The sequence below is a fragment of the Tetrahymena thermophila genome (assembly GCF_000189635.1).
Source record: "Tetrahymena thermophila SB210 genomic scaffold scf_8254813, whole genome shotgun sequence".
Classification (NCBI taxonomy): Eukaryota; Ciliophora; class Oligohymenophorea; order Hymenostomatida; family Tetrahymenidae; genus Tetrahymena; species Tetrahymena thermophila.
In genome coordinates this window covers 126,407-151,368 of record NW_002476569.1, presented here as the reverse complement: position 1 = coordinate 151,368, position 24,962 = coordinate 126,407, and the positions used below count along the sequence as shown (strand labels likewise).

At 19.7% G+C, this 24,962-nt stretch overlaps 6 protein-coding genes across 6 annotated transcripts; all 6 read right to left on the bottom strand. All coding sequences in view use genetic code 6, as the record gives it.

The window, feature by feature from the left end:
- Nucleotides 1-3,046: 3,046 nt before the first annotated feature.
- On the bottom strand, nt 3,047-5,234 carry TTHERM_00361600 (kinase domain protein; the record flags this gene model as incomplete). The annotated part of the gene is made up of 12 exons (XM_001007370.2): nt 3,047-3,122; nt 3,205-3,294; nt 3,403-3,492; nt 3,602-3,691; nt 3,801-3,890; nt 4,000-4,089; nt 4,199-4,288; nt 4,398-4,487; nt 4,592-4,638; nt 4,696-4,986; nt 5,083-5,142; nt 5,190-5,234. 12 exons carry the CDS (start codon nt 5,232-5,234, stop codon nt 3,047-3,049), a joined length of 1,149 nt encoding a protein of 382 aa, XP_001007370.2.
- A 290-nt stretch (nt 5,235-5,524) lies between these two features.
- Nucleotides 5,525-8,787, bottom strand: TTHERM_000361563 (kinase domain protein; the record flags this gene model as incomplete). The annotated part of the gene is made up of 7 exons (XM_012795456.1): nt 5,525-5,992; nt 6,055-6,147; nt 6,221-6,496; nt 6,559-6,615; nt 6,674-6,735; nt 7,276-7,470; nt 8,355-8,787. The coding sequence occupies 7 exons, from the start codon at nt 8,785-8,787 to the stop codon at nt 5,525-5,527; spliced, it is 1,584 nt and encodes a 527-aa protein (XP_012650910.1).
- Nucleotides 8,788-9,465: 678 nt separating this feature from the next.
- On the bottom strand, nt 9,466-9,834 carry TTHERM_000361561 (hypothetical protein; the record flags this gene model as incomplete). Its single annotated transcript, XM_012795455.1, has 1 exon — nt 9,466-9,834. The coding sequence occupies one exon, from the start codon at nt 9,832-9,834 to the stop codon at nt 9,466-9,468; it is 369 nt and encodes a 122-aa protein (XP_012650909.1).
- A 3,953-nt stretch (nt 9,835-13,787) lies between these two features.
- Nucleotides 13,788-19,476, bottom strand: TTHERM_00361560 (kinase domain protein; the record flags this gene model as incomplete). The annotated part of the gene is made up of 17 exons (XM_001007366.2): nt 13,788-13,920; nt 14,003-14,092; nt 14,201-14,290; nt 14,400-14,489; nt 14,599-14,688; nt 14,798-14,887; nt 15,384-15,586; nt 15,707-15,766; nt 15,814-15,902; nt 15,976-16,170; nt 16,260-16,617; nt 16,680-16,787; nt 16,845-17,120; nt 17,182-17,238; nt 17,297-17,358; nt 17,832-18,026; nt 19,044-19,476. The coding sequence occupies 17 exons, from the start codon at nt 19,474-19,476 to the stop codon at nt 13,788-13,790; spliced, it is 2,619 nt and encodes an 872-aa protein (XP_001007366.2).
- Nucleotides 19,477-20,410: 934 nt separating this feature from the next.
- TTHERM_00361550 (hypothetical protein) lies at nt 20,411-21,010 on the bottom strand (the record flags this gene model as incomplete). The annotated part of the gene is made up of 1 exon (XM_001007365.2): nt 20,411-21,010. One exon carries the CDS (start codon nt 21,008-21,010, stop codon nt 20,411-20,413), a length of 600 nt encoding a protein of 199 aa, XP_001007365.2.
- A 1,327-nt stretch (nt 21,011-22,337) lies between these two features.
- TTHERM_00361540 (hypothetical protein) lies at nt 22,338-22,643 on the bottom strand (the record flags this gene model as incomplete). Its single annotated transcript, XM_001007364.1, has 1 exon — nt 22,338-22,643. One exon carries the CDS (start codon nt 22,641-22,643, stop codon nt 22,338-22,340), a length of 306 nt encoding a protein of 101 aa, XP_001007364.1.
- Between the last annotated feature and the right edge of the window lie 2,319 nt (nt 22,644-24,962).

Genomic DNA, 24,962 nt, shown 5'->3' with positions numbered 1-24,962 from the left:
ATGAGCATTTACATTATATTTTATTTTTTTTATCAAATTAATTAAATAAAAAATAAATTGAAACTGTTTTCCTTCGTTTGAATTAACTTTTTTAAAAATGGGGTAAAAAAATTCTAAAAATGCAATCCACTACACAAAAGAGCTTAGTAAATCAAGCGATGTAATTTTTAATATATTTTAACTATTTAGCATTAAAAATAATTTTATTAACTCAAAAGTTTCTAAATAGTAATTCTTTCACAAAATCGAGAGCATTGCATCTGTCGTAAATTTCATCATTAATTAATGAATGTTAGTTTATTAATATTTTCTTAATTAAAAAAAATTAAGTTTGACTTAGTAAGATTTTCCTAAAATTGAATAGATTTGTGTGAAATTGATTGAATGCCAAATTCTGTCTGATTTGACTATTGACTTATAGTATATCTTCGCAGTTTTATATATATAATTTTATTATTCATTTTTTTATAATAACTATTTAAAGTTATGACAGTGAAGCTGTGCTGAATCTTGCTAGAAATTTAAAAAAATTATAAAAATTAGTTACTTTAAAACTCATATTTAGAATTAATGGTGAAAATGATTACAATTCTTTGCGTTTATTTAGTGAAGTTATTATTTCTCTAAATTTTATTTTAACCTTCGAATTGTAATAAATTTTTTAGAATAAATACTAACATCATTTACTCATTCATTTTAGATAAATATTTTTAACACTTTTTTAAAAAAGGTATAGTGATTTAAGTTCTATTTAAGCTATCAACTTATATGCTTAATTATCTATCTTAGAATAGCTGACTGAGTTATAAATCATACAAATGTATTTCCTTAATTTATCTTACTTATTTTATTTACATTATGTTTATTTAGATTCTAGTTTGCTAGATTTCCTTCTTATGTTGCTGATTTAGCTGAAAATTTAAGAAAATGTAAAAAATTAAGAAAATTGGTGTTTTTAAAAGATATTATAGATGAAAGTGATATAAATTCACTTGATTTATTTAATCAAATTACAAATTTATAAGAGCTGCATTTATAAATTGAGTAATTAATAAAAATTATAAATTAACATTTTTTTTTTATTTTATTTGAAATTTTTTTTGTTACTTTATTTTGAAAAAAAATTATCTTTATTTATTAATTGATTTAAAACAAAATAAAGAATAAAGAAACTGAAAAATTTATTGAACTATTTTTAATTAAAATTTTTATTTATTTCTTTAAAAATATAATTAATAACTTAGGATTAAATCAACTATATCCAAAGATATGACCCCTAAAATACTTAGTCATCATTTAAATTAGTTTGCTCATATTAGTTCTTTTCACTTGCATTTAAAAGAGTAAATTAATTTTTAATGGTATATATATATACTTAACATCAAAAAAATATAAAAGCCAAGTTCAAAGTAAATCCTGTTTGTACGAAATACTTAATGAGCTTAAATATAGCAAATGTCTCACTACCTTAAAGTAATATCTCATTTTTTAAATTTAAATACATGAATGATTTTTGTTTTTAATTAGCTTGAATACATCTCATATCAAAATGCCTAATTTATGGTTATATTTAGGTTAGATTTAAAATCTTAAAAGTTTAGTCATAAGATAGTAAAAAATCTTTAAATATATTATCATTTATTTATTTCAATTAGCATTTAATATAATGAGTAAATATGTTTTTTACTAAAAATTTATTAACAGAAACTATAAAAAATCTTAAGGAGAAATATTAAATGGAATATAAAATTGCAAAAATCTTAAGAATCTTGATATTAATTTTGCGATGTGTAGCTCAAATTTGTATAAAATTAATTTCTTTACTTTATTATATTTATTCTATTTTTAAGATTTTTTCCTTAAAAGCAAGCATTTTTATAAAAAAATAAATTGCTTTCAAGAATTTATCTTAGATGTTAATTACTAAAAGCAATTTTATAAGCATTTTGAAATTCTTGATAGATTTTTTTTATTAAACAGTGAAATATTTTATTTATAAATTTGAAATGTTTTGATTTACTAAGAAAAAAATTTTAATTTTATGAAAAATAATTAGCAGTAGTAATACAAAATTATTGGGGTTAAGTGGCTGTTAAAATCTAAATACCTTGAAATTATAGATCGCTCTTATGAAAAAATCTTTATTTTAGTAAAACTTAAAAATTAAATATTTTATTTATTTAAATATTAATTAAAACTGATTTAAAACAGATAATACTTAGAACGATAATTAAAAAATTTAATGAAACTGAAAAGACTAGTAAAGCTTGATACATAAATATTTAATTTAGACATTATTTGAAATTTAGAGAAGTAAGTTGCATATTTACTTATTATATTTATTTATTAGTTTAATCAAATGAATATATTCTACCTCAGATTTTATATTTGTAAAAATTTAAATTTATTTATTTATTTTAATTAAAGCTTTCAAAAAATTAAACTTTTATTTTACTGTCTTTCTTGATATTTCTTTAAAAAAAAGAGAAATTATATTATTTATAAAATAATCAATATCGTTTACAAATAAATATTATATTTTTACTATATGATAAATATATTATATTGTTTTTCAGATTTAATTTTGCATCAAACTAAGTTTCTAAAAATTTGTTAAATTTTTTTTCTTTGATTAATTATTTTATTCATTTATTAAAAAAATATTATTAATATAATTTAAATAAATAAATAATTATAAAAACTATTAGTAAAACTTAAATTTTAATTTATAAATTTATCTGTTAAATTAAAAAAACAAGGTTTAAAATAATATACATGTTTACTTAAATCATAATATTCTAATTTTTCTTATTTAAAGTATTAATTTAATTTTAAATTTAATTAATAATTTTTTGAAATAGAAATCAATTTTTAAAAATTGTTATTTTAATTACATATATCTCACAATCATAATTTAATAAACTAAATAAAAATTATTCATAATATAAGAACATTTTATTTGAATATAAATAATATCTTAAAATTACTTTAAATATTACTTTACAAATTACAAATATTCTATTAATCTATCTAAAGCTATTTAATTTCAATGTTAAATTCTTATTTTAATATCTTTTGGTAAAAGATTTACAAATTAAAATTCCCCATTTAATTTATTATTCCTATTTATTAAAATATTATTTATTACTTTTTATTTTATATTATTCCTTGTGCTTTTAATTTTTATATTCAAATATAAAATACCTTAAATCAATCCTTAAATCTTAAAGAATAGTACATTTAGCTATTTCGGAAGCAACTGCTTTCGCCCCATCTGAGCCTATGTTGTTAGACCTAATTAAAATGAACAAAATACTTAATTAGTTAAATATTGTTTGTTATTCTTTGATTTCTTTAATTATTTATTTAAACTATAAATTGAGAAAATGTGTAAAAAATTACCTAAGGTCAAGGCTTAAAGTGGAGAGAGTAGGACATTTAGCTATTTCGGAAGCAACTGCTTTCGCCCCATCTGAGCCTATGTTGTTGTTACTAATTAAAATGAACAAAAATACTTAATTAATTAAATATTGTTTGTTATTCTTTGATTTCTTTAATTATTTATTTAAACTATAAATTGAGAAAATGTGTAAAAAATTACTATAGCCAAAGGCTTAAAGTGGAGAGAGTAGGACATTTAGCTATTTCGGAAGCAACTGCTTTCGCCCCATCTGAGTCTATGTTGTTGTTACTAATTAAAATGAACAAAAATACTTAATTAATTAAATATTGTTTGTTATTCTTTGATTTCTTTAATTATTTATTTAAACTATAAATTGAGAAAATGTGTAAAAAATTACCTAAGGTCAAGGCTTAAAGTGGAGAGAGTAGGACATTTAGCTATTTCGGAAGCAACTGCTTTCGCCCCATCTGAGCCTATGTTGTTGTTACTAATTAAAATGAACAAAAATACTTAATTAATTAAATATTGTTTGTTATTCTTTGATTTCTTTAATTATTTATTTAAACTATAAATTGAGAAAATGTGTAAAAAATTACTATAGCCAAAGGCTTAAAGTGGAGAGAGTAGGACATTTAGCTATTTCGGAAGCAACTGCTTTCGCCCCATCTGAGCCTATGTTGTTTAACCTAATTAAAATGAACAAAAATACTTAATTAATTAAATATTGTTTGTTATTCTTTGATTTCTTTAATTATTTATTTAAACTATAAATTGAGAAAATGTGTAAAAAATTACTAGAGGTCAAGGCTTAAAGTGGAGAGAGTAGGACATTTAGCTATTTCGGAAGCAACTGCTTTCGCCCCATCTGAGCCTATGTTGTTTTACCTAATTAAAATGAACAAAAATACTTAATTAATTAAATATTGTTTGTTATTCTTTGATTTCTTTAATTATTTATTTAAACTATAAATTGAGAAAATGTGTAAAAAATTACTAGAGGTAAAGGCTTAAAGTGGAGAGAGTAGGACATTTAGCTATTTCGGAAGCGATTTTTCTAGCATCACCTTTAAGTAATTTTTAATTTCTTGTTTTATAAATAATTTAAAAATATTAAAACCAAAATAATAAAAAATTGAATTTAAAAAGTATTGAGGAATAAATAAATTTAATAGAATAATTAAAATTTACTTGTGATCAAGAGAAAGTATTTTCAAATATTTAAGATCTGAAGTGACCTGAGTTTAAAAAGAATGAATGAATAATAAAAGAGCTATAATTGAATGAAAAATTACAGTTGAAATTTGAGAAAAAATTTGAGAATAATAATAGTATCCTTATTTTTAAAAGTTAAGGAGTATCTAAGATAAGGGTTTCCTTTACTTTGGTTGAAATACAACAGTTTGTAGTAGGATGTCATAAATCTAACTCTTTCTGTTTATTAATTCTTCTTTTACATGAAAATTTTATTCAAAAGGTATTTTGAATCCAAAAAAGTAATCTTGTGCTTTTTTTAAAACAACAGGTTCTAGTTTCTCAAAATTATCTAATAAAGCAAGACAAACTCCAACTGAGAATACTTCACACTACAAATAAATAAATAAGTAAAGAAATAAACAAATAAAAAATAAAATGAATTATAAGTAGATTAAAGTTAAAATGTGTTATTGAAAATATTTTACCTCAAAAGTGTACAAAATGTTTTAGAAAAATTCTGGTGCTATATACCCAAATGTGCCACTCTTTTTTTAATTAAGTTATAAATTTATTTTTAATCTAAAAAATTTACAATTCCTTATACTGGAAAGTAGTCTTTAACTATTTCGCCATCCATTCTATACAAATCATAAGGCACCTTTCTAGATTGATCAAAATCGGCTAATTTAAAATGAATTGAGAAATATATATATTTATTATAGAAATGAAAACTAAATTAGTAAAATAAAATACCTAATTTAATTGTGGGAACATCAGATTAACTTTCAATATAGAGAATGTTATCTAATTTGATATCTCAGTGAACAATTCCATTATAATTCAGATAATTTACAACATCAATAATCTATACAGCAATTTGCATTTTTTGGTTATCAGTAAGCACAATGTTTTCTTTTTGAAGTCTTGTCAAATATTATTTTAAGTTACCTTTAAATAATAAATAATAAATTAAACTTTCACATAATTAAAATAAAATTAATGATAAAAAATCTATTTATTTATTTTTTAAGTATTACCAGAACATTTCTCTATCTCATAAACTACAAAATCATCTTGTTTATTGACTGACAAGTAGAAATAGCCATAAAACTTAATGACAAGAGGCATTTAACAATCTCTCATGATTCCAACTTCTTGAACAACTTCATGCTTAGATTGAACTTATTGGATCTTTAAAACTGTTTTAATTCCTAAAGTTTTGTTAAAAGTTCCAAGGACCAAACCTTTCGCACCTACAGAAATAAATTCAAAATTGCTATCATATTTAAAAATACTCTAAAGTAGCTTTAGAATAGTTTCATATTCTTATGCCTTAAAAGGTTTTTACTGAAGGACATCAAACATTTAGATTAAATTTTTGAAATGTTTTTGATTCTATTGATTTTAAAATTATAAATATGAATTAAAAATATCCTTATTATAAATTACTGATTTACTTTCGATGATTAAGAGAGTTCTAAGATTTCACTCTTCTTTTTCTATTACTTTTCAATAATAGTTTTTTGAATTTAACTAAGTTGCTCTGATTTCTACTTTAATTAAGACTAAAATTATATTTACAAATTTTTTGATGAATGAAGAGATCAAAATAAAAATATTTACTCTGTTAATTACAGAAGAAAGTTCAACGGCTAAGTAATTTTAGTTTTCTTATATAAACTAAATGAGTAAATCTATAGCTTATTTTCTATTTTCTACAAAGTAATTTAGACATTAATAAGCTATCTTGTAGATATATGATTGTCTGTCAATCTAATAGTTAGGGAAAATCTTAGCAAATTTAATTTCTAGTTTATCTTCATTTGTAGTGTCATTAAAGTTAAAATTTGACATATTATCTAACTCTAACAAAACTAGTCCTAATGAAAAAACGTCTGACTATATTTTTATTTTTTAAATAAAATATTTTTTGTTTAAATTATTTATAATTTTTATTATACCCCTTTTTTGTAAACGCCTTTTTCAACTTCTGGTGCAAAATAAGCCTAAGTTCCTTTCTGTTAATATTTTATAAGACTAAAGTTAAGTTAAATGTTTATTGTAAGTTTAAGTTACAATTTTAGAAACTGTAATTCTGGATTTATTGTTCTTTAGGGCAGAAGCAAAAGACAAATCACCTAATTTTTAATTTAAAAAGAAAATATTTTAATTTTAAAGTTTAAATACTAAAATTAACTTAAAAAACATTTAGAATTTTTGTCTCTAATTTAAAAAAAATAAGTAAATTTTTAATTGAAAGACTTAAATTAAATTTATTTAATTTGAATTATTTAAATTTTTTTGTATTTACTTAAATATTTGTTTTAATTTAGATGAAATATTTTAGATAAATACTATAAAAAGTCTTAATTTTCCTTAGTTAAAAATAAAATTAGCTTGAGTAAAAGTTTAGATAAAGATTTTTACATCATCAAAAATATTTAATTCGTGCTAAAAAATGATCAGTTTTCAATTTATTTTAGTTATTTAAAAGATTTAAAATTAAATATTTTAAATTAGAATATTTTATAACTAATTAACTTATTTATTTAGTCTGATTATCTCTAATTCTTAAAAATCATTTTAATTTATTTTAAGGTTTAAACTTAAAGAAATAAAGAAAAATTTTGAAAATAATCAAATTTATTTGTTGGTTTATTTATATATTTATTGATTACATATCTTGACTGTAGGAATTTCTTTCTCATCTAATGAAAGAAGAAAATTTGATGGTTTGATATCCCTATGAAGTAAATCAAATCTGTGAAGATAAGCTACAGAATCAAGCATTTAAATTGCCATAACTTCTTTCTATTGCTAGCATGGATAAGATTTTTTTAATCTGCATTAAGTGAAGAAATTTTCTAAATTTGCTAATTTTGATAAAATAAAATGAAATTTGTGGAAATTAATTAGTTGCCTCTTAAATATAAAAAATATTTTTGATTAGCATCGAATGAGTAGATTTAGAGGGGGTTTGATATATTGGACGATCCATATTTTTTAAAAATTAAAAAAAAAATATTAGCTTAAAATCATAAAAATTAAATGAAATATCACCATCTGTACCTACCTACCTACACAGTTGGTGATATTTTAATTATAGGATTAGTAATTTATGTTTTTGAATAAAAAATTTAACAAAAAAAATATTAAATCAATGAATAACTTGAATTAAAAGAAAAATGATTGATTTAATAAAATATTGTTCCATAAATTTATTAGTTTTAAATATATAAATAAATATTGATAATAATCAAAAAATAAATACCGAATGAATGTATTCTATGATTTCTTATAGTCTAAGGCTAATAAAGTGAATAAATAAAGGGAATATATAAGTAAATTTGATTAAGATTTTTGATAAATAAAATATGAGAAATCAAACAGTATCTTTTATAATATGAATGATATAAATATTAATAATTTTGATAAATAGATGGAACAATTATTATTAATAAATACATACCAATCAAAACTCATTTGTAAAAATGGTGAATTAAGATAATGGAAAAATTAAAATATCAAAGAAAGATATAAGAAATCTCAAATTTTTTTATTAGAATAATGCATTAACTTTCTTTGTTTTAAATTAGATTTGATTAAAATGATCATAACCAAATGAATATCTTCAAATAAAGTCTTATCAAAATCAACAAAAAGCAGCAAAATTAAAATGCCGCTTTACTAAATTTTAAATCTACTCCTAAAGTTCGATGCGATTCATAAAAAAATAATAACAATTAAAATTATTTACTTTGACAGAACTCTTGCTCAACTACAAAGAACAGATTTTTTTCTTTTTTCTCATTTTTTCCCTCTTCTTCATCATCATTACTGCAATCATCATCAGAACTTTCTTCTTCAGTTAAAAAGAAACAATTAAATACCTAAACGATGTACTTACAGTTAGAAAATTATCTAAGCAGTCTATATTCTTCTTCGACCTGCTTCATACCATTAATGTCGTTATCATCACATTCAGTCACTTTGAGAGCTATGATTTATCCTGTCTTTTAGTTGGTCGCTTTTAGCACAAATGAAAATGCACCATTTCCTGAATAGGAGAAGTCAGTGTAATGGCTTTGTTAAACCTCTATAACTTCGAAAAACTTCTTAATACTGATTTTTTAAGAGCGGCAATTAACCACTAAGCTAGCTATTTGCTTCTTTGTTTACTTAACACTCATTATCTTATGATAACCTAAACTTCCTAAACTTTTTAGAGCTTTTATCAAACTTTATCTAATTTTTTACTTGCTTTGCTAAATACAGCTTTTTTACTTAATAAAAAGATTTGCATCAATATACTAATTCCTCTTCTTTATAACATTCCAATTTTTGCAATCTTAGATTGATTAGGCTAACTAAATCTAATTAAAGCCTTTAATAAATATTGGTTTTCAAATATTTAAATTAAGTACCATTACCTTCCAAGCCAATTAGTTTTCCTTTATAATTTTGTTAAAATAAAAAATATTTAAAAAATTTATTTATAAATTATGATAAAATGAATTAAAAAAATATTTTCAATAATAAATGAAGCATTTTTATTTTATTTTTTTAAATTTGATCAAAAATCTATAATTAATTAGTAAATATCTTCATATTTTTTACTTCAATTACATAAATAATAAATTTTATTAAAATACTGTTAATTGCTAATTGTATGACATTTGTTTAAATAAATAGATTAATTTAAGATAAATTAATTTTATATTATTAATACATATTATAATTTACTATAAATTTTTTAAATTAAAGATTAAATGATGAATTAATTATTATTTATTATTTTTTATTCTTAAAATAATTTTGATATAATTTATCTTTTGAATAAACAAGCTATAAAAATAAAGAAGTTAATTTCATCTACCTTATTCAATTATTATAAAATAGTTTTGTCTTATTTTATATTAAATTTTAATTTTATTTTATTGGCTTACATTAATTAATTAATTCAGCCTTTTTTTTAGAGATTCTTCAATGTACTTTTTTCTTTCTTTCTTTTAAGTTGTCTAACACTACTATTAATAATATTCTATAATTAGACTTTAGAGATACCTCTTTTAGATTATATATCCTTCATTTTTTATAAGTTATTTGTATTAAAGGTTATATATTTTGGTTTATTAGCCTCTTTTGTTTTAACTTAAATTAAATTGATCATTTCTATATGCTCTTTTTTTTAGTAGAAATTTTATTTTAAAGTGAGTTTAAATTTTGGAATTCTTCATTTTCGTTATCAGAGATATTGCTGTTGTTTTGAGTTGAGTTTTATTTATCAATATTTGATGTTAAAAATTCTTTCACTTATTCTCTTCTTATTTACTTAAATTCTTATTCCCTCTTCAGCAAGTCATCATAAAACTTTCTTTGTACAGTATTCATTTCATATACTCTTTTTTGCTAGTTAAATGTTGTTTATCTAATCCTTCAAATTGTTTCATTAGATATAGATCTCCAAACAATTATAAGCTATAAGCATCGTCACTAGAGCTTTTATTGGTGTGATGTCATTTCCTCATAAGGCGATTTTTAATTTCTATCATGCTATGACGCTTTTTATCTTCTAACCCTAATAAATCATAAGGATTTCCTAATTCTTTTAATTTCTGCATAAGCTACTTCCTATAAAAAGATATTTATGATACTATAGTGAGGTCCAACAAATTAACAAATTTCTTTCACCTATGCTAGTCATATAAATACAATCTTCAATCTAAACAATGATAATTTCTATTTTTAATGAGCTTTGCATGTAAAATATAAAATTAACAAATTCAATGAAAAAAAGAATTTTTAATAATGTTTACATTATTTATTTTTAACAAATTCATGAAATTTTAGGGCACTTTTTTTGTGCAAAAAAGATACTTAGGGAATACCTTAATTAATGAGCATTTACAGTATGTAATATTAGTAAAAATTAAATAATTGAAGGATTTTCATTTTTTTTTGTAACTTATAATATGAAACCGATTTAGATGAATTAGATTAACAACAAAGAAGAATAGAAAGAGATTTAGTAAAACATCTAGGTATTTATAATTTAATAATTAAAAAAGAATAACTATCATAAACATAAACTGATTAAACTAAATTTCATGATAAAATAAAAATAGCAATTAAAACAACTATATTGTTTTATGTTTAAACTTTATTAAAATTTATTATTTTAATATAATATAATGTATTTAAGCCAATTAATTAATAATATAAACACTTTTAATACTAATATGGTTAATTGAAGATGGAAGAACATATTTCTAATAATTTAGAATTACATTAATGAAAAAACTGAATGCAAAAAAATTAGCCTAGATTATTATAGATCCTTTAAAATCAATCATATTATATTCGAAAAACAAATGAGATAAAATAAATAAATAAACTTAAACATTGAAAAGTTTTATCAATTATTTGTTCGAACAGATGAAAAATTCCTTTTTGTTTCATGTAAAATTGTTACCAATAACATTAATCAAAACAAAATAATTAAAAAATGAAATTGATAGGTTAAGTAATGAAGAATATCAGTAAGTAATAAAGATTTTAAGATAAATAAATAAATATAAATATTAAACCAAGATAGATTAAAAAAATGAGAGATTATTTAATTATTAATTTTCTATTATAAGTAATTTAAATTTGCTTCTTAATTTATATTATTAATACAGCTTAACAATTGTAATTAAAAAATTGTAATTTACTGTTTATTTTACATTAAAGATAGCTTAAATTTATTATTTATTCTAACTTATTTTAAAAATTTTTTAAAACTTTATTGATTAATTTATTTGGAATTTTTAAAAGCAATTAAGAAATATTTATAATTAGTATCTACAAAATTTTATAAAATGCTATTAAAAATAAATAAATAAATAAATAAATAAAAGATAATATATAAAATCAAATTAAAAAATAGATTAAAATAATATTTGAAACATAAAAAAAAATATTAATAAAGTTAAATTAATAACTTTAACAAAAATAGGATTATTAAATTTATAAAATTGTTGATTAATATGAAAAAATTCTTGATGTTTGTTAATCCGAAAATATTGAGTGATAATTAAAATAGTAAAAAGATAATTATTAATAAATAGATATTTATGTAGCTTATGATGAATTAACAAATTACCAACTAGCAATTTTACTTTAAAATATTAAAATATATATATAAAAAATTAATAGAATCGAAGAATAAAAAATTGAAATATTTTAAAAATAATTTAATGTTTATAATACAGACAGATTAAAGAATTTATTGTTGTCGGTGTGATAAATCTTACAAAAGTTTATTAATGTTACAAAAATTCATTTTATAAGAAAGTTATTTTAACAGAAATTTAATATTTATTTTGATATTTTCATTATAATTAATTAATATAAGCTTATGAAATTATTTAGAATTACTTCATAATTTAAAGTGTAGATTAATGAATAATAAAGCTTAACACATAAAATATTAATTTTAAGATAGTTTTGATATTATTTAATTTTAAAGGTAGCTTTAATTTATTTAGTGTTTATTCTAAAATTTTTTCAAACTAAAATTATAAATAATCTTCAATTAATTAAATAAAAATCTTCATATTTAAAATAAAAATAAAATTAAATTAAATATAATGTAAATATAAGAAGCTTATCAAAAAATATTAAATTAATTAAGGTAGAGAACTCAATGATAATAATTAAAAGATAATCTCCAGAAAAATGTGCTTGATAATTTAGAATAGATTCTTGTTAAAATTATATTTCTTTATTTAGCATTTATACATATTCAATTTTAGGAAATACTTTTAATTTTATTTCATAAGAAATGCAATCAAATTCACTCTTATTAGGATATTGGTAAATTTTTATCGATTAAGATATCCCTAATAAAATTGAATTTAGAATTAAATTTTAAGTTTTATTATTATTTACTTTTTGACTTTATAAAATTACTTCAAAATTAATTTTCATTTTGCATTAGAAAATAAAATCTGATGTATTTATATGAAGAATTATTTATTGTACGTAGCAGTCAGTATACTTTTATTGAATGTTTAAAAAATAAATGAGATTAATTATTTTGAATAAAAAAGTATTTGAAATGAGTAAAGTATTCTTTAAAAAATTATTTACCTTATATCAAAATAAACCTAAAAAACTATTATTATAATAATAAAATTACCATTTCAGATTCAGAATTCAAGATTTTAATCGAATATTTAGATTTATAAATACTTCTAAAAAAGTAAGTAAATTTTGATATTATTAAATGATTTAAGCTTGAAAAAATAAAAAATATTATAAGAAATAAAAAATTATAAATGTAAATAAATAGCTAAAAATAAAATAATAAATTTAATTTAAATCATTAATTAAAAAAATCATAATTTAATTTATTAAAATATCTATTTTGCTTATGAAATCATAGGTCAGGATAGATCATAATAAAAATTCCATGCTTTTATAGTAAGGCATATAGTAACATCTTAAACTAATCCTACTCAAGTTTATTCTGATAGGCACAGGAATTTATTTATAGATTAGACAAGAAATAAATTATCACATCTCAGTATCCTGAATTATTTAATTATTGAAAATGTTATATAAAAACAAAATATTTATGAAGATTGATAACCTAATTTATTGAAATTCTGAAAACATAATATAGTCGGCAAGATGAATTTCAAAACTGGATAAGAAATATTTAAAAAAATTATTTATATTTTGTTTTTAAAAAATTAAAGTTTTATTTTTACTGTTCTTCTTTATATTTCTTGAAAAAATGATAAATTATAAACACTTTAAAATAAAATAATCAATATCCTTTACGATAAATTTTATATTTTTACTATATGAAATATATTAATTATATTGTTTTTCTAATTTAATTTTGCATCAAACTAAATTTCTAGAAAATTTGTTAATTTATTTTATCTGAATAATTATTTTATGCATTCATTAAAAAAATATTATTAATATAATATAAATAAGTAAATAATTATTAAAACTATTTGTAAAACTTAAATTTTAATTTAATTTTATAATTAAAAAAATTAATATTTTCATTGTTGAAAAATTATTATTTTAATTAAATATATCTCACAATCATAATTCAATTAACTAAACACAAAATTATTCAAAATAAATGAACATTTTATTTTTATGTAAAATAATATCTTAACATATACTTTCAATTTTATTTTACAAATTAATTATTTTCTATTAATCTATTAAAAACTACTTAATTTAAATGTTTAATTTTTATTTAAATATCTTTTGGTAAAAGATTCATAAACTAAACATCCCCATTCAATTTATTATTCCTATTTATTTTAATATTATTAATTACATTTTATATATTATTATTCCTTGTGCTTTTAATTTTTATATTCAAATATAAAATACCTTAAATCAATCCTTAAATCTTAAAGAGAAGGACATTTAGCTATTTCGGAAGCAACTGCTTTCGCCCCATCTGAGCCTATACTATTCATCCTAATTAAAATGAACAAAAATACTTAATTAATTAAATATTGTTTGTTATTCTTTGATTTCTTTAATTATTTATTTAAACTATAAATTGATAAAATGTGTAAAAATTACTAGAGGTCAAGGCTTAAAGTGGAGAGAGTAGGACATTTAGCTATTTCGGAAGCAACTGCTTTCGCCCCATCTGAGCCTATACTATTCCCCCTAATTAAAATGAACAAAAATACTTAATTAATTAAATATTGTTTGTTATTCTTTGATTTCTTTAATTATTTATTTAAACTATAAATTGATAAAATGTGTAAAAAATTACCCAAGCCAAAGGGTTAAAGTGGAGAGAGTAGGACATTTAGCTATTTCGGAAGCAACTGCTTTCGCCCCATCTGAGCCTATGTTGTTTAACCTAATTAAAATGAACAAAAATACTTAATTAATTAAATATTGTTTGTTATTCTTTGATTTCTTTAATTATTTATTTAAACTATAAATTGAGAAAATGTGTAAAAAATTACGTAAGGTCAAGGCTTAAAGTGGAGAGAGTAGGACATTTAGCTATTTCGGAAGCAACTGCTTTCGCCCCATCTGAGCCTATGTTGTTTTTACTAATTAAAATGAACAAAAATACTTAATTAATTAAATATTGTTTGTTATTCTTTGATTTCTTTAATTATTTATTTAAACTATAAATTGAGAAAATGTGTAAAAAATTACCCAAGGTCAAGGCTTAAAGTGGAGAGAGTAGGACATTTAGCTATTTCGGAAGCAATTGCTTTCGCCCCATCTGAGCCTATGTTGTTGTTACTAATTAAAATGAACAAAAATACTTAATTAATTAAATATTGTTTGTTATTCTTTGATTTCTTTAATTATTTATTTAAACTATAAATTGAGAAAATGTGTAAAAAATTACTAGAGGTCAAAGGCTTAAAGTGGAGAGAGTAGGATATTTAGCTATTTCGGAAGCGATTTTTCTAGCATCACCTTTAAGTAATTTTTAATTTCTTGTTTTATAAATAATTTAAAAATATTAAAACCAAAATAATAAAAAAATGAATTTAAAAAGTATTGAGGTATAAATAAATTTAATAGAATAATTAAAATTTACTTATGATCAAGAGAAAGTATTTTCAAATATTTAAGATCTGAAGTGACCTGAGTTTAAAAAGAATGTATGAAGAATAAAAGAGTTATAATTAAATGAAAAATTACAGTTGAAATTTGAGAAAAAATTTAAGAATAATAATAGTATCCTTATTTTTAAAAGTAAAGGAGTATCTAAGATAAGGGTTTCCTTTACTTTGGTTGAAATACAACAGTTTTTAGTAGGATATCATAAATCTAACTCTTTCTGTTTATTAATTCTTCTTTTACATGAAAATTTTATTCAAAAGGTATTTTGAATCCAAAAAAGTAATCTTGTGCTTTTTTTAAAATAACAGGTTCTAATTTCTCAAAATTATCTAATAAAGCAAGACAAACTCCAACTGAGAATACTTCACACTACAAATAAATAAATAAATAAATAACTAAATAAATAAATAAATAAAGAAATAAAGAAATAAAAAATAAAATGAATTGTAAGTAGATTAAAGTTAAAATGTGTTATTGAAAATATATTACCTCAAAAGTGTACAAAATGTTTTAGAAAAATTCTGGTGCTATATACCCAAATGTGCCACTCTTTTTTTAATTAAGTTATAAATTTATTTTTAATCTAAAAAATTTACAATTCCTTATACTGGAAAGTAGTCTTTAACTAATTCATCATCTCTATAATACAATTCATAAGGCAGCTTTCTAGATTGATCAAAATCGGCTAATTTAAAATGAATTGAGAAATATAAATATTTATTTATAGAAATGAAAACTAAATTAGTAAAATAAAATACCTAATTTAATTGTGGGAACATCAGATTAACTTTCAATATAGAGAATGTTATCTAATTTGATATCTCTGTGAACAATTCCATTATAATTGAGATAATTTACAACATCAATAATCTATACAGCAATTTGCATTTTTTGGTTATCAGTAAGGGCAATGTTTTCTTTTTGAAGTCTTGTCAAATACTATTTTAAGTTACCTTTAAATAATAAATTATAAATTAAACTTTCACATAATTAAAAGAAAATTAATGATAAAAAATTTATTTATTTATTTTTTAAATATTACCAGAACATTTCTCTATCTCATAAACTACAAAATCATCATTTTTATTGACTGACAAGTAGAAATAGCCATAAAACTTAATGACAAGAGGCATTTAGCAATCTCTCATGATTCCAACTTCTTGAACAACTTCATGTTTAGATTGAACTTATTGAATCTTTAAAACTGTTTTAAATCCTAAAGTTTTGTTAAAAGTTCCAAGGACCAAACCTTTCGCACCTACAGAAATGAATTCAAAATTGCTGTCATATTTAGGAATACTCTAAAGTAACTTTAGAATAGTTTCATATTCTTATGCCTTAAAGGGTTTTTACTGAAGGACATCAAACATTTAGATTAAATTTTTGAAATGTTTTTGATTCTATTGATTTTAAAATTATAAATATGAATTAAAAATATCCTTCTTATAAATTACTGATTTACTTTGGATGATTAAGAGAGTTCTAAGATTTCACTCTTCTTTTTCTATTATTTTTCAATAATAGATTTTTGAATTTAGCTTAGTTGCTCTGATTTCTGCAATAATTAAGACTAAAATTACATTTATAAATTTTTTACAAATGAAGAGATCAAAATAAAAATATTTACTCTGTTAATTACAGAAGAAAGTTCAACTGCTAAATAATTTTAGTTTTCTTATATGAACTGAATGAGTAAATCTATGGCTTATTTTCGATTTTCTACATAGTAATTTAGACATTAATAAGCTATCTTGTAGATATATGATTGTCTGTCAATCTAATAATTAGGGAAAATCTTAGCAAATTTAATTTCTAATTTATCTTCATTTGTAGTTTCGTTAAAATTAAAAATTGCCATATTATCTAACTCTAACAAAACTATTCCTAATGAGAAAATATCTGACTATATTTTTATTTTTAAAAAAAAATATTTTTGTTTAAATTATTTATAATTTTTAAAATACCCCTTTTTTGTAAATGCCTTTTTCTACTTCTGGAGCAAAATAAGCTTAAGTTCCTTTCTTTTAGTATTTTATTAGACTAAAGTTAAATTAAATGTTTATTGAAAGTTTAAGTTACAATTTTAGAAACTGTAATTCTGGATTTATTGTTCTTAAGAGCAGAAGCAAAAGACAAATCACCTAATTTTTATTTTAAATAAAAAATAAATTAATTTTTAAGTTTAAAAATAAGTAAATTTTAAATAGTAAGGCTTAAGTTAAATTTATTTAATTGAATTATTTATTTTATTTTTTTTAATTTGGATGAAATATTTTAGGTAATACTATTAAAAGTCTTAATTTTCCATAATTAAAAATACAATTCGTTTTAGTCATAGTTTAGTTAATCGATGTTAAGATTATCAAAAATGTTTAATTCGTGCTTAAAAATGATTAGTTTTCAATTTATTTTAGTTATTTAAAATATTTAAAATTGAAAATTTTTAATTAGAATAATTAATAACTAATAAACTAATTTATTTAATCATTTAATTGATTATCTTTAATTCTTAAAAATCATTTCATTTTATTTTTTCAGATCAAATAAATAAAATCAAAGAAATTTTTAAAATAGAAGAATATATTGTTGGTTTATTTATTTAATTTTTGATTACATATCTTGACAGTAGGAATTTCCTTCTCATCTAATGAAAGAAGAAAATTAGATGGTTTGATATCCCTATGAAGTAAATCAAATCTGTGAAGATAAGCTATAGAATCAAGCATTTAAATTGCCATAACTTCTTTCTATTGTTAGCATGGATATGATTTTTTTAATCTGCATTGAGTGAAGAAATTTTCTAAATTTGCTATTTTTGATAAAATAAAATGAAATTAATGAAAATTAGTTGTCTCTTAAGCTAAAAGAATACTTTTTATTAACATATAAGGAGTAGATTTAGGGGGGGTTTGATATATGAGAGTTATTTTTTGAAAATTAAAAAATAATATATATAAAATGAAAAATATTAGCTTAAAATTATAAAAATTAAATGAAATATCGCCCTCTGTCTCTGTGCCTAAAAAATTGGCAATATTTTTATTTTAGGAATAGCAATTTTATGAAATTTTAAATAATTTTTTTTTAGAAGGCGAAGTCAAATCCTTTTATAAATTTAAAGCTGTAAAGAAGAGAAAATAATGGCTTCATTTATTCCTTTCTCGAATTTTTTAATTTATGTATCATTAAATGTATGTTTTGAATAAATAATTTTACAAAAAAATGATTAAATCAATTAATAATTAAAATTAAAAGAAAAATGATTGATTTATTAAATAAAGATTGTTCCATAAATTTATTAGTTTTAAATATAAATAATCAAAAAATAAATACCTAATGAATGTATTCTTTCTTAGAGTCTAAGGCTAATAAAGTGAATAAATAAAAGGAATATATCAGTAAATTTGATTTAAATTTTTGATAAATAAAATATGAGAAATCAAGCAATATCATTTTTAAAATGAATGAATGATATAAATATTAATTATTTTGATAAATAAATGGAACAATCAATTATTATTAATAAGTACCAATCAATATTCACTTCTTTTAAAATGGTGAATTAAGAAAATGGAAAAATCAAATTATCAAAGAAAGATATAAGAAATCTCAAATTTTTTTATTAGAATAATGCATTAACTTTCTTTGTTTTAAATTCAATTTGATCAAAATAAATGATCATAAACAAAAGAAAATCTTCAAATAAAGTCTTATCAAAATCAACAAAAAGTAGCAATATTAAAATGCCGCTCTACTAAATTTTAAATCTACTCCTTATTTGATCGATGATACTCTTAAAACAATAAAAGCAATTAAAATTATTTACTTTAACAGAACTCTTGCTCAACTACAAAGAACAGATTTTTTTCTTTTTTTTGTTTTTTGATCTCCTCGCTATCATCATTACTGCTCTCTTCATCTGAACTTTCTTCTTCTGTTAAAAAGAAACAATTAAATACCTAAACGATGTATTTACAGTTAGAAAATTATCTAAGCAGTCTATATTCTTCATCAACCTGCTTCATACCATTTATGTCGTTATCATCACATTCAGTCACTTTCAGAGCTACGATTTAGCCTGTCTTTTTGTTGGTCGATTTTAGCACAAATGAAAATGCACCATTTCCTGAATAGGAGAAGTCAGTGTAATGGCTTTGTTAAACCTCGATAAGTTCGAAAAACTTCTTAATACTGGTTTTTTTAGAGCAGCAATTAACCACTAAGCTAGCTATTTGTTTCTTTGTTTACTTAACACTCATTATCTTATGACAACCTAAACTTTTTTAGAGCTTTTATCAAACTTTATCTAATTTTTTACTTGCTTTGCTAAATACAGCTTTTTAACTTAATAAAAAGATTTGTTTGAATATACTAATTCCTCTTCTTTATAACGTTCCAATTTTTGCAGCCTTAGATTGATTGGGCTAGCTAAATCAAATTAAAGCCTTTAATAAATATTTATTTTTAATATTTAAATTAAGTCCCATTTTTAAGCCAATTAGTTTTCATTTATTATTTTGTTAAAATAAAAAATATTTTAAAAATTAATTTATAAATTATGATAAAATGAATTAAAAAAATATTTCCATATTAAATCAATGATATTAATTTTATTTTTTAAATTTGATCGAAAATCCATAATTAGTAGATTTCTTCATATTTTTTATTCTAATTAATCCTATAACTAGAATCTTTTTCTTTAGTTCTAAATTTACTTTATTTTAAATAACATTTTTTTCTATTAATAAATATATAATAAAAAGTATTCTTTTATATTTACCATAAACATTCTATATTAAGGATATATTAAGGAGGAAAAAATATAATTTTCCTCAATAACTCTATAAATTAATTATGAGTAAAACTTTATATGTTTTATATTTGTAAAAGAAGTAAATAATACAATAGATTAAAAGAAGATAAATTAATTTTAAATTATTTATACATATTATAAATAAATTACAATAAATACATTTTTAAGATTAAAGATTAAATGATGAATTTATTATTATTTGTTTTTTATATTTCTTAATATAATTTTGATCAAATTTATCTTTGAATGAATTTCTTCCACCTTATTTGGTTATTATAAAATAGTCTTTTTTAAATTTTAATTCTCATTTTATTTTTAATAATATTATTTTTTTATTAAATTTCTAATTTGTTCTTTTTGCTTTTCATTAATTAATTAATTCAGCCATTTTTTTAGAGACTCTTCAAAGTACTTTTTTCTTTCTATTAAATTCTCTAACACTACTGTTAATACTATTCAATCATTAGACTTTAGAGATACCTTTTTTCTAGATAATATATCTGCAATTTTATTTAAATTATTGGTGTTAAAGGGCATATCCTTTGGTTTATTAGATTCTTTTGCTTTAACTTCTATTAATTAAATTGATCATTTTTATATGTTTTTACTCTTTTAGTAGAAATTCTAATTTTAAGTGAGTTTAAATTTTGGAATTCTTCATTTTCGTTATTATAGCTTTAGTTGCTGTTTTGAGTTGAGTTTTATTTATCAGCAATTGCTGTTAAAAATTCTTTTACTGCCCTTTTTTTAGAGTCCAAGATTATGATATGCTTTATTAATCCATTTTATTTAATTTACATGTTAATTATTTTTTGATTTTTTTGAACTTTATCTTACTTGCTCCGCTTATCTTTAACTGAGTTTACTTTTAAATGAAACTATTGATTACTAACTTAGATCCTGCCCTTTTTTCTCTTTTTACCTCTGTATTTGCTTTTCTTCTTCTTATGTTATTTATTCTACCACTTTTTATTTTTCATTTCTTTTGATTAGGTCTTTCATTTATTATTTCTTTCACTCTTCTTATTTACTTAAATTCTTATACCCTCTTCAGCAAGTCATCATCAAACTTTCTTTGTGTAGTATTCATTTCATCTACTTTGTTTGCTAGTTAAAAGTTGTTTATTTAATCTCTTCAAATTGTTTCATTTGCTATAGATCTCCAGTAATTTATAAAGCTGTTAGCCATATCACTATATTTTTATCAGTGTGATAGTTTAAAGTCATTGCCTCATAAGCTGATTTAATATCTTTCTGCTGCAATGCTTCTTATCATCAAGTCCTAATAAGTGATACGGATTTCCTATTTCTTTTAATTTGTGCTTAAGTAACTTCTCTATAAAACTTTAAAACGCTAGCTATTTATGATACTATTATTTATATGAAATTGCAAAATAGATAAGAACTTAATTAGAAGCAAAATAATTAATTATTATTCATTGACTTTTATAAAAATTTTATTAAATAATATTTAGAAAGAGCCTACTGTTTATAATAAACAAGCAAATTATTTATTTATTTATTAAAAGTACCTTGCAAATACTCCATAAAAATGAACAAAAAATTAAATTTAAAATCTTATATATTTATTTAGCAAGCATTGAACCTTCAAATAAAAAATCTGTTTTCAAAAATAACAAACTTATTCAATCATAAAAAAAAACTTAATTTATAAACATTAATTAAAGTACTTTTATATCTTTCATTTTATTTTTTAAATAAATTATCTAATAAAGTTAAATTGAAGAACAAAAGTATATCTATTTTTCTATTTTATTTTTTTAAAATTGTGAAAAATATTTATTTTATTAATATATAAACACTGTAAAACCTTGTTTAGGAAAATGAATGGGTTGCGAGATAAGAGTATTAAAATTTTTGGAATTAGAACCTAGTGTAAATTTAAAGTAAAGGAAACAAAGTGTTGATTTATATAATATAGAACTTGGTGTATAAATAATTATCATAAAAAGATAAATTATAAAAGAATAAAGGTAAAATAGATAACAAAAATAAATAATAGGCTAATAAATTATCAGACATCATTAGGAACCTCAATAGCATTAAGAATGAAAAATAGCAAACATGTATTGAAACTAGATAGTAAAATTAAAAAAAATATTGATAAACTGATATTATAAAAGCTAGTTTGGAAGAAAGCTAAATAAATTAGTATGCTAAAAGATGTCTAAGTAAAATAAAATATTTAAACTGAATATTATTATTATTAATAGTTAAAACAAATATGTATAACCATGCAATTAGTAAAAATTTATTAATTTAAATCATTCAATAATTAATATAATATCATTTTATAATATGTCTATCCATCTCTTAGGCAATGTCTTCACATTTTTTAAGTAACATGGCCAAATTCTAATAATAGTCTGGTTAATTTCTGGAGAGATAAGCAACAACTTTGATATATCTAATGTCAGAATGAAGTTCAGTTCTAAGATTATTTTTAGGGTAATTAGGGTCAAGAAGCATATCTTCGTAGGGAGACAGGAAGTTTAAAATAAGGCATGAATCTTAAATTGGGATAAAGGGTTATGTGGTGAATTTATCTTTGTTTTTAAAGACAACAAAAAGATTTTAATTAGTTGGGAACATGAAAATTTATTATTTTTAATGATTTAATATTAATTGTAATCCATAATTATTAGAGAAGCGAGTTATAAAATAATTAAATGAGATAAAAGAAAGACTTTTATTTTCATTATTTTATTTAATTAGATTTTATAGGAAAAATATAAAATTAAAATTAAAAGTGGTGAGAAAATTCATGAGATTTACTGTAAACTCCGTGATATAAGCCGAAACATCACTATCAAAATTTTTGCATTTATTTAAGCCTTCCAAGAAAATTGATTCAATTTATTTAAGACGAGAATTATTTTTTAAATTTATTGTATAAATTATTATTAATTTAATGAATTTACAAGTTACTTATTCTGATATTTTGTACGATTTTCATACACTCTAAATAAATTTGAAGCTAAATTAATCTAAATTATTATTAATTAAGTGAGTTTAATATTCAATAAGCTATTAAACATTCATTTAAATTATCACTACCCTATTTAAATAATTGAATTGAAAATAAATATAAAATATTTATATATATTCATTTATTTATTTTTATCAATTTACTGATATTATTTAATAATATTTGAAAACATTCATTCAAAATATTTAAGAAAAATACATTTTAGAATTATTAAATAAATTAGATAAAGTAAAAATCAATTTTATCTTTTTACATGATTAAAAATTACAGAGTATTAGTAATTTTAAGATTACCAAAAATAACTGTAAAATATTAAATAAGAATTAAAGAATTAATAAACAAAAATTACTAAAAAGATGAATAACTTAACATAGATAAATCTTACTAAGAAGAATTAATTTATAAAGTAAATTAAATAGTTTAATTTATTCATCTTAATAATATAATAATAAATTTTAAAGCTTAAACAGAATAGCAATTAATTAAAAAATTAGTATAAAAATTAAATAGATGGATGGATAATACTTAGAAAGAAACATTTGAGAAAACAAAAAACAATTAAAATTAATAAATTTGAATTGAAAGATATTATTTTAATAATTAACATAAAAAATTGAGAGAATAAAAATAAAAAATTGAAAAATAATTTTAACAAAAATTAGATTTTTTTTTTTTTAGAATAATAAAATTATTCATAAAAATAAATATTGATAAAATAAATTAAGATAATAAATTAAAAAATAAATCCATAATTAAAATATACAAGATAAATTAACATAATAACAAAAATGGAGGGAGAAGTTATAAAAATAAAAGTAGATTTAAAATATAAATAGTAAATAATTCTATAATGATTATATTATTAATTAATTGAACTTAATTAAATTAGATCATGTATTTAAAATTGTGTTTACTATTAATTAAAACATTTTTAAAAATAATAAGAGTGATAAATAATGATAAAAAGATTATTTTAATTTATTGAGAAATATAAATTAGTTAGTAATTTGATTAAATGTATACATTAAATGGTATTGATTAATAATTATTTATAAAGTATTTTGAATAGTTTTATGATTTACTTTAAGAATATAACTAGTTTGATTCAAATATTTCATAATTAATTTGAAAGTCAACAAAATTATAGATATACATACATACAAAATAATAAACAAATTAAAATATTAAATTATTTTATCAATAAAAAAGTTAATGTAGAAATAAATGAGAATTAATTAATTATAAAATAATCAATTTAAATTTAATCTCAAATTAATAAATTAATGATAAAGTTGATTGAGATAAGTATAATATTATTAATATTTTATATTAAATTTAAAAAAATTTAATTAAGACTTTCGTCCAATAAGTCATATTTATTATATTATATAGATATACATACATACAACTTAATAAACAAATTAAAATATTAAATTATTTTATCAATAAAAAAGTTAATGTAGAAATAAATAAGTATTAATTAATTATAAAATAATCAATTTAAATTTAATCTCAAATTAATAAATTAATAATAAAGTTGATTGAGATAAGTATAATATTATCAATATTTTATATTAAATTTAAAAAAATGTAATTAAGACTTTCAGTAATAATAAGCCATATTTATTATATTATTAAAAAAATGTTTTTATTATATAATAAAGATACAGTATTTCCTATGAAATATTACCAATATTTGGTGAAAAAAAAAATTTTAATTTAAAACAATAAATTTTTACTTAAATCATGATATTTAAGGGTTTCTATTTAAAATATTAATTTAATTTTTTTATTAAAAAAAATTTATCAATTTAATTAATAGTAATAGATAAGTATGTTCATAAATTTTAATTGTTGAAAAATTATTTTTTGAAATCCTAATTAATTTTTAAAAATTGTTATTTTTATTTTATATTTCTCAC